At 47.4% G+C, this 14,965-nt stretch overlaps 1 protein-coding gene across 14 annotated transcripts in view; it reads right to left on the reverse strand.

Annotated features, from left to right (window-relative positions):
* Window positions 1–14,965, reverse strand: part of MYT1L (myelin transcription factor 1 like) — a 261,507-nt gene that overhangs the window by 94,040 nt on the left and 152,502 nt on the right. For all 14 annotated transcript variants that reach the window (XM_045578831.1, XM_045578833.1, XM_045578832.1 and 11 more), the window contains one exon: window positions 9,468–9,612. In XM_045578831.1, coding sequence (XP_045434787.1) covers window positions 9,468–9,612 — 145 coding nt within the window. The remainder of the gene's footprint in view (window positions 1–9,467; window positions 9,613–14,965) is intronic.

Below are 14,965 nucleotides of genomic sequence, written 5' to 3' on the forward strand. Positions count from 1 at the left end.
CAGAGAGGAAGGGAGAGAGATAGAGAGTTAGAAACATCGATGAGGGAGACTCATCGATCAGCTGCCTCTTGCACACCCCCCACTGGGGATATGCCCGCAACCAAGGTACATGCTCTTGAATCGAACCCGGGACCCTTCAGTCCCCAAACCGGTCTCTATCCATTGAGCCAAACCGGTCTCGGCCCAAGCAGGCTTTTTATGCATGCAAATTATACATGTTCTGTACCTGAAGCTACACTGTGTTCTAGTAAAAAGCCTGCTAGGGCGGTGGTATAGTGCCATCCTAGATTTCCAAGTGAGGTGCTTTCTATCCGTCCTCTTTTCTTTGTTCCCTCTGCTGAGACCTGAATTCAGACCACTGAAAAAGCCCGGTTGACTTTTTTTCGTTTCAAAAGTCGTCTTATACGCCGGAAAATGCGGTAATTCTGAATTTTTTATCTTGACTATAATAAACAAACCAGCACACTGTACCTGACTTCTGCCACTGCTCCTACTGCAATTACTTTCTCCAGAGGTGCCCAAATCCCACACTCAGGCGCACTTTCTCGCTCGGCCCCTGACCCGTCCCTTCTTGTACTGCTCCTGAGCCCCTCCTGCTGGGGGGGTGCCGTTCCTCCTCATTTTCAAGCTGTTCTTCCTACCCCCAAATTTAGATGCTCCCAGAATTCTGTTCCAGAGTCTCACTTTCATTCTTGGTAATTCTGTTCACTGCTTGAATTTAACTTTTACCTCCAACTAAACAGCCCATTCAGCTTTGCCTCCAAGCTTGTTTTTTCACCAAATCTTTTCCCAGTTTCTGGCATCTACCTCAACTCCCTGCCCAGACACCCAGGGATGCCTCCTGGTTGCTTCCCTCCCTGCCACCAGCCAACTCTGACCCCCACTTCCATCAGGACCACCGACACCCCGTCACCTTTCCTCCAGCAGAAAGTCACCCTGGCCTGCTCTTCCCTCTCCCGTGGGCAGCAGGTGCCAGGTTCACAGACTTTCTGTCTCAGCTCTGCCGTGACTCAGCCTCCTCACACCTTCCTCCTGGTTCACGGCATCTGGGCAGCCCATCTCAGCACCCGCTGCCCCATCAGATGTGGCCAGACCTGTGTTTACATCTCCAGTAGAGTCTAAGCCATCTGTGCACTCTGATGTTTTTTCACTATAGGTTTTTTTTTGTTTATTTGTAAACCTTATACAGAAGCCCAATGTATAAGATGGAGAAGAGCTCAGACACTCTGGATGGAGCGGGTGAGGGGTGGGAACCCTGGCATCTTGATCTTCACTCATTCCCCCTCGGCCACTGCACTTCTGGAAACCCTGGCTCCACAGGGCTCTGCATCCTGGGGGGCGGGCTCCCTCCCTCCCGCCTGCATGTCATCAGCGCAGCCAGCACCAGGTCCTGGACCAGAGGCCTGAGCTTCACTACCTGGCACGGTGCCTCACCCAGGAAAGGCCTGTGGTCCTTACTGAGTTGAAGCCAACATAAAAGCAGCCACTGTAAGCAAAGTCCAGACAGCTCTCTCTAAAAGGCACAGCTCCCCCAGAAGCCCACCAGGTGGGTGTCTCAGCGACCCCACAGTCTGGGGAGACAGACATGCCTCCTGTGGTCCCGAGAGTGTGGCAGTGCTCAGGCCCCAGTGAACTAACCTGGGAGGTGTGACAGATGCCACACTCACCTACCTACATTAGCATATATTTACATACATTTGCATAGAACATTCAGGTCACCCCCTGCTCTCAAACCTGCATGCTGGATGAATTTTTTAAGAAAGCAGTGTGACCTATAGCAATTATATTCAAACCCAATATTCAGAACAAGATACATGAAGCAAAACAAAAATCTAAACCAATCAATGACACACCTGATTAGATAAAGATGGTAGAGCTGCAGTGAGAAACAGAAAACCAGCTGCTCGCTGCCTTAAAGTGGCAGAGCCCACACCAAGACCATCTCCTCGAGGATCACTCCCCTGCCACTGCCAACACTCTCTGGGCCTGTCAGGTGTCTAAGGTCCAATTTCCGGCTTCGCCATTGTAAGGTGGCAGGTCCCACTGTCCCCACTGCACATGGCCTCTGTGATTGACTGAGCCTGGCTGGGCTCCCCTGCATGAGAGCTGGACCAGGTGTGCTTCCCTCCTGACCAGGGCTCTGCCTCTCATAGATGGAAGAGAGGGGGAGGGGCTCAGGGAGGCCCACGATGAGGGAGCAGAAGGCAGGGGGTGGGAGAGGTGGAGACAGGCTGGTGCAGCCCATCTGAGGGGTCCTGACCAGTGGAGTTCTCTCCACTCACCGAGTCTCGGTGTCTTAGTGACAAAAACAGCTTCTCACCCTCACTAGAGGTCAGCTTCTCTCTGCTGTTTGCTGCCAAAACTGTACTTTTCCGGACCAGCTCCAATAAATCGTATGTCTATAACCCCCACAGAACAACCCTTTAGCTTTATGAATTAATGTTAACTCTCCACGAGTCTGGAGACTGGCCTGTTGCCATCATTAGCTCCAGGGCATCTGGGACCTCGGGGCCAGCTGTGTCTGTGACGTCACAGCAGTCGGGACAGTGGGCTGAAGCAATGGCAATGTGCTTGAAGCAGGATCCTGGGAGACACACTCAGGACAGAGTCCCATAGGAGAAGGCAAGGACTCAGCCAGAGGTCACATGATACCTTGTGGGAGGAGGCACTAGGAGGCAGTCCTGGTCCTGACTCAGTGGGCCCAATCCTGGCCAGGAGTCCAGTTCCCATCAGACTCCGGGCTCCAGATCTATCTGTTTGTGGAGCTACTGACTGAAGAACCTTGCACATCAAGAGAAAATAGCTTCAATATTTGAAGGTGACATGAGGAATGAGCATTTTTTTAAATTCTAGGATTCATCCTGCTATAAACATTGGTTTGAGTCACCATGTTCTTGCTGAGATAACCTGCAGCAGGGGCTCTGAGGTAAGCCCCTGAAGATGACTTGCTGTTTCAGCTGTCTGTCCCAGTTCAGAACATTCTGAAGGACAGGGTGATGTGAGCAGCCTCACAGCCTGTCGGGGGCTGTGCCCCTGTGCTGATGCTCCCTGATATCATGCTGACAGTCACGGGTGGCAGGGAGGGCACGCAGAGCACGGTGACTTTGGTCCAACACACTGACATTCGTAGAGCCTCAGCAGTGAGCACACGGGCGGGGACAGAGCCTGGGCCTGGTCTGGCTCTTGCCTAAGTAGCTTTCTCACTGTAGATGCGTGACTGAATTTCATTTTAAAACGGGTTTAGATAGAGGGATTAAACAGTTAAGTTCTCTTGCTGCTGCTTTAAAAGTCCTAGCAACACTGAGGGGAATTAACACAGCCATCTCGGTGTCTAATGAACGTGATGTGTCCAGAATGGTCCTCTAGCTTCTGCCCAGAGTCTCTGTCCCCGGGGTCTTCTTGGCCCAGGCAATGGAACCCACACATCCAGTTGCTCATCTCAGAAACTCAGGGTCACCATTCATCCTCTCTTCCTTTCAATTCCTAAGTCAACAAGTCTTCATGACTTTATCTCAAAATCCATATTGAATTGTTTTTCTTAATTGACACCTCGGCCTAAGCTACACCACCTCATCTGACAAATGAAGCCCCTTTTGAATTGGATTCCCACTGCTCCTCCATCCCTGTACCCATTAAATTTCCAGGCTGCTGACGACATTCATTGTCTTTTATCAAATGTCTCCTGGACCAAACATGAGGAATCTCCCGGGGTCACAGATCCTCGCACTCCGGGCAGAGTGCTGGGTGCCCCTCCTTGCAGCAGGAGCCTGAGGCAGCGTGGCCGCCGGGTCAGCTGCTGACCACTCCGGGGTGCAGTGACATGTACCTGGTGTCATCCCTGCGAATTCTCTGGGCTCCTAGGCTCTACAGCTTGCAGCTTACCAAATGGTTTCCAAGGGAGACATGCAGCTGTGTCTAGCCAAAATCTTGAAAACAACCATCTCCCTCCTTCCGCCGCCACACGGAACCTGCCAGGCCGGCTCTCGGACTGCAGACGCTCTTCCTGACCAGGAGCTGGTGCACAAGCACTCGGCCTCCTGAGGATCCTTTCATGCAGCTGCTCCATCCCGCTCGCTCTCACCTCAGCCTTCCCTCACGTCCATCTTATTTGCAGATTCTATTTGCAAGACCATAGAATTGCATCTTTGTGTCAACGTTGAAGAATAGTTAAAGAGAAGACAAATTAAAATAACCCGAGTGATACAAATTACATTTTATTAAGCAATTAAATGATTTCTGTGCTCCAAGTCACACTGATCACATCTATTTTCGTAGGGACCTTGTTCTAGTATGTTCCCGACAATCAGTGCTAAATTACAAAGGGGATCCCATGACATTGCCTATTAATTTCTTATCAATTACCATCTCTGGCAGAAATAGAAAAGGTTCTATGACTGCTTCCGGCACTCCCCGCCATCTTCCCCTGAGCTCTGATCATTGACCCAGGCCCTCAAGGCACCCCACAGCTTCCAGCTCAGTTTCACAGCCTCCCTTGAGCGGCATCTGTCCCTGTCTGACACATTTCTCACTCATCGTTCTTGAACTCACCTCAATGCAGCCTCTGGAACTCAGGGCCAGAGCTGCCAAGTTCTGAGGCCCCTACCCCACCCCGCGCTTTCCCTCTTGAAAATCAAGTTTTCACCCTGCGCTTTTTCCACCTGGGCAGCTCTCACGTGGAGCATGTGGGACACTATCCTCTGCTCCTCCTCCACACACTCTCATTTCCCTCCAGCCTGAGTCTCAGCTCATCCAAGGCTCAGAGTCCTGGTACTGCTCAAACTCAGGACTGCCCCACACTCCTTGGAGATCTTTGCTCCCGGCTCAGGGTCATGACTTCCCAGACTCCCCAGAGTCTGAATGAGTTCTGAATGAGTTCTGAATGAGTTTTGAATGAGTTCTGCACCTAGGCTACAACCATCACCTGACTCCAACAACCCTAACCACCATCATCTGACTCCAACAACCCTAACAACCATCACCTGACTCCAACAACCCTAACCACCATCATCTGACTCCAACAACCCTAACAACCATCACCTGACTCCAACAACCCTAACAGCCATCACCTGACTCCAACAACCCTAACAGCCATCACCTGACTCCAACAATACGCACTCAGAGCTCTGCCCGGGGCACCACATGCGGCCACTGCATGCTTGCAGGAGAACCCCCAGAGCAGTCTGCGGGCTCAGACAGGCACTACCGCGCTTGCAGCTGAAGCCAAGCCTGCTTTGGTATTTCAGATGTCCTCTTAGAAGGGGCTCTGACTCCCCTCCAGACACTCACACTGATATTACACATGGACCCACTGCCCGAGGGCCAGTCTAGCCTTCCTCCCCCAAAGCTGAACCCCAGCTTCCTTTAGAGACGGTGCTTTAAAGGGATCGGTGTCTAGTCACTTTAAAAATAATTCAGCTCACATCCAGGACTCAGTGTTCCCATCCTCTCCTCCACCTCTATTTTGGGACATAGCCCTGTTACCGCTGAGCAGACTGACATTCACAGCAGGTACACTGACACATGGAGACTGCGCATCGGCTCACTAATTGGATCTCTGCACTTGCAAGGATGAGGGCACAAGGAGGTGGTGCTGAGACCTGTGAGTTCAGAACCCCACTTGCCGCCCATTTCCTGTAAGTGAAGGACACTGGCAGCTTCGGGGCAAGGCATGCATAGACACACCCAGCCCAGCCCCAGACAGAAGGAATGCCACTCTGAACAAGAACACTGATAACGCATAAAGGAAACAGGTGTGTTCTCCCCTTCTCCCACAGAAGAACACAAGATTGATGCAAGAAGCTCCCCAGCACTCATGAGAGCTACACATGCAAATCTCCCATGAAACGATGGGCGGCTGCCCTCATCCATCACTGCACAGCAGCTCCGCAGTGTCCCTCCTGGAAGTGCTGAAGCAGCGGCCTTGCGAGAAGAGGCTCCCGCAGAGCGGGGACAAGTGCAGAGCCACAAGGCTGAACAATTCAGAGGTCAGCGCACCACCCACCTGCCTGTGAGGCACAGGATCAGCAAGAGAACATGATCACAGACCTCCTGACTTCTGACACTCTGTATAATATTTCGTATATAACCACAGATTTATATATTTATAAATTCTGCTCATCACAAGTAATTATATATTTATACTAGAGGCCTAATGCACGAAATTCGTGCATTGTGGGGGGAGGGTGTCCTTCAGCCCAGCCTGCACCCTCTCAAATCTGGGATCCCTCTCACAATCCAGGACTGCTGGCTCCCAACTACTCATCTTCCTGCCTTCTTGATTGCCCCTAACAGCTTCTGCCTGCAAGCCTGATCATCCTCTAACCCACATGTGTCAAACACAAGGCCCGCGGGCCAAATCCGTCCCGCCAGGCCTTGCACTGTGGCCCGCACCGAGCTGTCATCACTGCACTCCGCTGCGTTTCCATCACAATGACAGTTTATGACTGTTCAGTAAACCATTCGTCCGGCGATTTAGGCTGGATTTTAGATTTTGGCCCCGTCTCTGATTGAGTTCGACACCCCTACTCTAACCACTCCCCTGCCAGCCTGAATGATGCCTAACTGCTCCCTTGCCAGACTGTTTGCCCTTAACTACCCTCCTCTGGAGGCCTGGTCACCCCCAACTGCCCTCCCCTACAGGCCTGGTCCCCCCAACTGCCCTCCCCTACAGGCCAGGTCAACCCAACTTCCCTCCTCTGCTGGCCTAGTTATCCCTAACTGCCCTCCCCTGCAGAATTGATCACCCCCAACTGCCCTCCTCTGCAGGCTTGATCACCCCTAACTGCCCACCCTTGCAGTCCTGGTCCCTCCCAGCTTGCCCTCCCCTGCTGGCCCGATCTCCTGCAACTGACCTCCCTTGCAGGCCTGGTTCCTCCCAACTGTCCTCCCCTGCTAGCCATTTTGTGGTGGCCATCTTGTGTCCACATGAGGACAGGATCTTTGACCACATGGGGGCAGCCATTTTGTGTGTTGGAGTGATGGTCAATCTGTATATTACTCTTTTATTAGATAGGATAGAGGCATGGGTGGGGGCCAGCTGGTTTGCCCTGAAGGATGTCCTGGATCAGGGTAGGGTGACCTAGGTGAGGGGCCTGTGGTGGTTTGCAGGCCAGTCATGCCCCCCAGTGACCCAAGCAGAGGCCCTGGTATCTGGGATTTATTTATTTTCTATTGAATACAATTGAAACTTTGTAGCCTAGAGCGGAGCCAAGCCTTCTGCTTGCTCTGTGGTAGCAGCCATTTCTGTTGGGATTTATTTACCTTCTATAATTGAAACTTTGTAGCCTTAAGCAGAGGCCAAGCCAGGCCAGGGTGTGCAGAAAGCTTGGCTTCTTCCATCCCCAGGGGCAACCCTAGCCTCCTGCTCTCTCTAGCTCTGTGGCTGCTGCCATTTTTGTTTTATTTATCATTTTTAAAAATTTTATTTATCTTTTATAATTGAAACTTTGTAGCCTGTAGTGGAGGCTGGGCCAGTCAGGGTGCGCAGAAAACTTGGCTTCCTCTATCTCTGGGGAAATCCAAGCTTCCCTCCTGCTCTCTCTGTGGCCGAAGCCATAATGGTTGGGTTAATTTGCACACTCGCTCCTGATTGGCAGGTGGGCATTGCTTATGGTTGTAGGGGAGGTGTGGTCAATTTGTATATTACTCTTTTATTAGATAGGATATATATGTGATATTAACATATTTACATATACATGTATTTGTATTTTATTTGTGCATATATTTGTATATATGTACACTTATGTACAATGTATTTATATTATGGCATTTATATATAAAATACATATATAAATACATTATACACACACATTGTATGTACTATAAGCCCATATGGAGCAGACACAATAGTAACAATATGTACAGTCTGCCCAGGGCCCTGGAGACATGGCAGAGACATGCCCCTGCAGTTAAGGACATTGGCTCGGCAGTTAAAATGCCTACCTCGGGTAGAATCCTACCTGTGTCATTTACTAACTATGTGACATTGGGCACATTATTTATGCTCATCAGTGTCCTCTAATACAAATTATGGATAAGAACAGTACCAATTTCATGGGAGATTTTAAGACTAAATGGTATATGCTCAGTGGTACTTTTCTAACTAAGTTTGATACCTAGTGGATACTTAATATTTGGTTACTATTATCATCATTTAGTCTACGTTCTTTCCATGTAACCCACCTCATTGATCTGTATAACCCTTTTATTGCTGCTTTTTGGAAAAGGAAATTAAAACTTTGATGGGATTTGCGCAAAGGCATACAAATGGTAACCGGCTGTGCCAGACGAACCAAATGGCACTTGTTAGCTGCTTTAAATGAATTTGCTGCAAAGGGTTAGGAGCACAGATTTATAAAGCTGGTACTAGTCCAGCAGATTCCTCCTTTTGGATGCATGGTCAGCTTTGCTTTAAAACAGTCACCATTCAGAGCACAGTTCATGGAGTTTTTTGGGAAGCAGATACTGGTTTTAACTCAAGTGGGTGCAAAGGTGGCTCTTGCTGGGTTCCAGTCTGAGGAAACTGGGTTCCTTGGGGTGCCAGCCACAGACACCCCAGTGCTCATGGATCAGCAAACATAGTGGCTAATTGGGATGCACCAGGACAAAAAATAGCCCTAACCCAAAACCTTGTTCTATGGCACTTCTCTCTCTCCAACAAGAGAAAGGCTGATACGTGCTTCCTAACCAAGGATGTTGAAGAGGAGGCTGTTGTGGACAGGACATGGCACGGGGGCTCAGTGGGAATCAGCAGGAAGCCTGGAAAGTGAAGATCTGGGGCTGGGCTGCCTTCAGCTGGTGCTGAGTGATGGCCGTTGGTGCCACAGGCCCTCCCACCTGAGCATTTCTGATTCTGAGTTGCATCCTAAAGACAGGACCAAAGAAGAGCAGTCTAGGGACCCTCCGTCTGAACAGCTGCACAAAGGCAGCTTTTCAGGAACTGATGGTTGAAGGCATGGTGCTGGGCACTGGAGACAGATGGGGTGGGCTAAGGAGTGAAGGCAGGCACCCACCCCTGAGTAAACTACTCCCTGTGGACCCAACTGAAAGGGCGCTGAGACAGACCACCCTACATCCTCTCCCCTGTGGGCCCCAGGAGCACACAGACACATCAACCTCACCACACCAGACCAGATTCAAGTCACTAGGCAGTAAGTTCTTTGTCCAAAGATGCAGCTGCATTCACCAAGTGGCTGTTGCACCAAGTGCCCATTATCCACACCATCTGTGCCTTGCTTCTTCTAATCTCTGGGGTTTGTATTTCTCTTCTACTAGTAAGTCATTCCCAGGTTTATCCATCTGATGAACTAAATTCCAAGGGCCAGTTCTGAGGTCGCCCTCCTTCAAAGACACCTTTGACCCCTCTGGTCAGAGTTCAGGTCTCCTTTGTGTTCTCCAACCTCATCTCACCCAGACTCTGCAGAGGCAGTGAGAGGTGACTGAGCCCTCCCAGGACATGGGGTCCTTACCTTTACATGTCTCCTCGGGCAGCCATACAGATGGGGGTCCACCAGAACCTTTCTTGAGGGTATGTTGTTGATAATTTGTGAGAGAGAAACACTTGATTGGATCCAATAGCTACATTTTTGTCTCTTCCACCAGATGTGGGCCACTCTAGAGAAAAATAAAGGGCAGAGAAATGAGGTTGACATTCATAATAAAACAAAATTCCTACATTGGGGCATGAGTCACAGGGAGGTTTGCACTTGAAGACAGTGGCGTCTGAATAAGCAGACCCACACAGATGCCACAGGGAGGGACGGCAGAGACACCATGTCAAATCACACCAATTCATTTCTGATAAATGATTCATTATAGAAAACTTAGTCATTGTGATATAAAAACTACACAAAACTGTAAACATATTCTTATAAATCTAGGTGTAGGAGTTATTTTTTGATGGAGTCTAGGAAGTATGAAATATTGAGAGGATAATCAGAAGCATTACGTATGTGTCTGCACATATACACACAGCTTGTATCACCAGCAGGTTGCCGTACGTGTCTTTATTTTTGTTTCTCTACTATGAAGACAATAAGTAAGCTGCAGCCCTTTCCATCCAAAAGACTTTAGAGCATGTTAGTTGCTATCTTAAAACATACCTCAATAATTCAAAATTTTATTTTTAAAACTATAAAGCATTGGGGCCAAAGAAAAACAGATTTGGTGTTTCCCTTCCTTCTTTCACTCCCTCTTTTTTCCCACCTTTTGCTTTTCCTCTAAATTTGTTTCCAAATGATGAGCTATAATTTCCCAGGCTGATACATGTAAGTACTTTTCCATATCCTATGTAATAAAAGGCTAATATGCAAATCAACTGAATGGAAGAATGACCGGTCACTATGACACACACTGACCACCAGGGGACAGATGCTCAACACAGAAGTTGCTCCCCCCTCCCGACCCCCCCGGTGGTCAATGCACTCCCACAGGGGGAAGCACTGCTCAGCCAGAAGCCCTGAGCTGGGCTCACAGCTGGCAAGCGCAGCGGGAGGGCTAAGGATGGCTGACTGCCAGCATAGCCTGCTCCCCCAAAGGCTCCCAGACTGTGAGAGGGCACAGGCCGGGCTGAGAGATCCCCCAAGTGCATGAATTTCAGGCACCAGGCCTCTAGTATATTATAACTGGGTTATCTTTTTCTCATTACGTTAAAAATGTGATATAATTTTCACTATTGTTTTTAAATTTATCTTTATAGTTGAAAGTACTACAGCTATCCCCCTTCCCCCCTATTTATCTCCTGTACCCCACTTATTTTTTAAATATATATATATATATATATATATATATATATATATATATATATGTAATAAAATATTTTTATTGAGTTTTAAAGAGAGAAGGAGAGAGAGAGACATCATTGGCTGCTTCCTGTGTGCCTCCTACTGGGGATCAAACCTGCATCCCAGGCATGTGTTCTGACAGGGAATCAAACCATCAACCTCTCGGTACATGAGACGATGGCCAACCAATTGAGGCACACTGGCTAGTGCTTAATTTATATTTTAAATATCAGTGAAATAGGTAATCTGCAGTACAAGAAATCTGAGCTGCTAGAGAGAATTTCCAGGTGAATGTACTCCTTGCTAATTTGTATTTGTTTGGGGCGGGGCATGTGAGCCTTGTGGCCCAAGAGGCGAGCTGAGTGACAGCTCTGAGCACCCCCACTGACCTCAGCTACCACCCAAACTACCCGCCACCTAGAATCATCTGCAGCTTCTCAAAGCGGTTCTGATGGAAACAAAATTTTATTTATTTCACCAGCTTTCAATACAGGCATTGAACAGCTCTTAGCAACTCCGTCAGCATGGACCCTCTGCAACAGCCCTGAAAGCCCCCAGGAAATTGGTCAACTGCTGCCAGAACACGCTGCCAGCAGGGAGGGAGCACCTGTCAGTCAGCAAAGGGAGGTCACCTGAAGGAAGGCGGGAGGAGGCGGCTGCTCCAGGAGAACACTCACAAGGCATTCTCCCTACTCCCCCCTCCACCACCCCAGACTCCAGGGAAGACTTCTCCAGGAATTCCGGACCCTGAGAGTCCAGACCACCCGTGGACTGCCAGCCACCATTATCAGCCTCAAGATGAACAACAGGAAATATCAATTTTTAAAAAACGTAATACACATCTCATCAAAGCCATCTATACACACGGCTTAAGGGTCAAACAGCACTACAGGGCTTGTTATGAAAACGGTGCTCCTCAAATATCACCGGGTCTAGTTCCAGCTCCCCACTGGGAAGCCTTCAATGTGTTGACAAAGCTCCCAATGTGTATTTACTGCATGATGACGGTTCTAGTAGTTGCCAATGCTAGACCATGGGTTTTTAGTTGGGACCAACTGTGTGTAAACTCAACTTCATTTTTTTTTTTTTTTTTTTTTTTTTGGAGCACATGCCATACTTTTGTGCATTTTAAGGTTAAATATATTATTATTATAAAACCACCACAGGGATGTCAAGAGGATAATTACTGTCACATTCCTGGGGGGTGACTAACAGTGTCTTTGTTCAGTGTCTTTGAACATATTGTTAGGTGGGGTTTTTTTTGTGTGGTTTTTTTTTTTATCTCTTTTAACACAATAATACATGAAATCCTGAATAATAATTTTTTTCTTCATTCACAATTTTTATTTCTTGCAATTAACTTTTGTAAAGTTGATTGGTTTTAAAAAAAATGAATACTTCTTACTCAGCATTGCCGCCCGCCCCTGCCAGGGAAGGCGTAACGTGGGGGCAGCTGAAATACTAGTAGATCCTCCAGCCCACCCTCCTGCACACACACCACAAAATGGCAGCCCTTCAAGTTCACCTGATCCAGGTTCCAAATTAATTCTGACCCTCAGCAAGTGCCACAAACGAATGCCGCGGGAATCACAAAGTGAAGCTAGTCACTGGTTTCCGTTTCTGAGAACCTACGGCTCTCCAGATGAACCGCTGAGAGGAGAGGGAGCATGCAAAATGGCCAATAGAGCCCACGTGGGGAGAGATACAGGTATTTCCTTTTTAGTAAAATAAATACATTGCAGAAAAGCTTATTGAAAAATAATTTTTCCAATTAAATTACTTTCCCCATTACCTTTCATTATAAAATATGAAATGATTTAGATGAAAATATTTGGCTGTTGAATACAATAGAATCAAAATTAAGAAAGGAATGTTCTTCTAAAACCTCATCAAATTATAATAACAGCCACAATATTCAAATAAACAGTTAACAAAAATTCTTTTTTAAACAATTAAAACCATTAAATGCATATTTGTTTACTTCAAGACATAAATGATTTAATTATTCAAATTAAACTTAAAACCCCTAATGGGAGAAATAAAGAATGAGAAGAATAATTGGATATGTATATATTGCTTCTTATTGAAAAGACCAAATACAGCAGAAATGATAATAATTCCCAAGAAAATATTTATAGATTTTTATGCAAAATCAAGATCCTAAATGAATACATTATAGACTGACAAACTCACAGGGCAATTCATCTAGAAGAATAAGCTAGCAAGAATATTGAAGTGTTCTTTTAAAGAAGATAATTATAATAGCTTGCTATGCCAGATTTTAAAATATGATTTATAGCAATAATCATCAATCAGCTACTGGGTTGAAAATAAGGAAAGTTGACCAGTGGCTTGGAATAGTGAATCTAAAATAAGTACTTAAGATCCAAGTAAACAAAGCAACAACCATACTGCACCTGTGACTTTATTGTCAAGACGTAAAATATTTTTCATATACAGTATTACCTACCCCAAATTTTCCCATGCTCTATTTTGTTAAAGGATAACTTTCAAAAGAAGACAAAAATCATGATTCTTATATAATATAAAATGAACACACATTAAAGATTTTTAAAACTCATTATCTAATGAGGAAACAAGCAGATGTTACTACCCATTCAAAGGAAAATCCCAAGAACAGACACGTGAATAGATGAGGAATTTTGAAATGAATTTGCAAACAGATGCAAAGCTGGCCAACCCATAGCATCAGGCGAGCTTCCAGCAGACACAGTGTGCCTTCTAGCCCCGGGACAGGACTGCTCTGCATTGTGATAGACCGTCCACCCTCCCTTAGCTCCGACAGCTCAAAGCAGCGAAAGAGCAGAACCTCCAGACTCACAATCCCAGAGCCCAGAAAGCTGTGCCCTAAACCATGCAGTTGGCCATCGAAGCACAAATTTTCCTTTATGGTTTGCACAGTTGTTTCTTTTTTGTACTGAAGACTTTTATACATGTGTTATTGATCCCACATGGATCAATTGCTTATCATAACCCTCATCCCTCCCAGCTTTACACACACACACACACACACACACACATAGCCAGGATGCATCTCTAAACCTCCACTTCCTGAAACGCTGCCACTCAAAGAGCAGCGCCTCTGCTACTCCTGGCTCCTTGGGCCTTCCCTCCCACACACTCTGCAGGTTCCATGGAGACCTGCAGCTGGGGAGGCAGTCAGAAGAGAGGAGACAGGGTGGGCAATTAGGTCAAGGTTGGCGTTTATCATTGACGTGGGCTCCACTGGAGGACATTTCTTTTCTGGGACAAGTTTTAGGTAGTGACTCTGACCCTGTCACAGCCATACCGTAGAGCTGCCATACAAGTCAGTAAGTGCTTTGCCTCTCAAATGAAATGCAGTTTGTACAAATAACCTGGAGAAGTATGACACTGGGCAGGTAAGGTCTTCACAGTTCTGTGGGATTAATCACCTGAAACGGCCAGAGAAAGCTCCGCCATATTCTAAGGGCTCTGAGCACCCCCAGGGCTCCTGGAGCTGCACACAGCCAGGCCACAGTTCAGCCAAGGGGACAGCCCAGGCGATGATTTTTAGAAAACAACTTTTGACTTTGATGTTAGCTCCGAAAGCTCATGTTCTTGTTTTCTTTTCTAAAGTTATTTTCACGTGGGATGAAGATGTTCCTAAAATGTTACCGGGCTGGCCCAATCTATCACACCTGAGAGGTTCTGGTCTACTCTGCATGGTGCAGAGGCTGAGAGTGGTTTTTGTGTTGAAGACAAACACCTGTGTTCTTTTTGCCTGTCTGGGCTGTGTGAAATGGGAGGAGGAAACGGTCGCTAACTGTTAGCACCTCGGGGCTAGCTGATCACTTGGAGGAAAAGACCTCCCTCTTGGAATGGAAACTCCACCTCTACACCCACCCAGGCTGCTGCTCACCTCCACCATCTTTAAAGAGAGAGGGAAAGATAATTTGAGCAAGAGAGACAGGCCTTAGTAGTAAACCCACCCATCCACCCCGTTTCTGCCTAACCTTCCACGTCCTGACCCCCACCGCTGGGTCAGAGTGCTGGGTGTCAGGAGCACTAGGGGAGCTCCCAGTCTTGCTGGGAGTGAGTACTGAGGATGATGCAAGGACACTGGGAAGGCTCTAATCTGTTCAATCTGGGCACATTTTACTTTTCTGCATTTTTCTGGGATCGATGAGCACCCGTTTTCTTTA

The sequence above is a fragment of the Pipistrellus kuhlii genome, unplaced genomic scaffold (assembly GCF_014108245.1).
Source record: "Pipistrellus kuhlii isolate mPipKuh1 unplaced genomic scaffold, mPipKuh1.p scaffold_m20_p_106, whole genome shotgun sequence".
Classification (NCBI taxonomy): Eukaryota; Metazoa; Chordata; class Mammalia; order Chiroptera; family Vespertilionidae; genus Pipistrellus; species Pipistrellus kuhlii.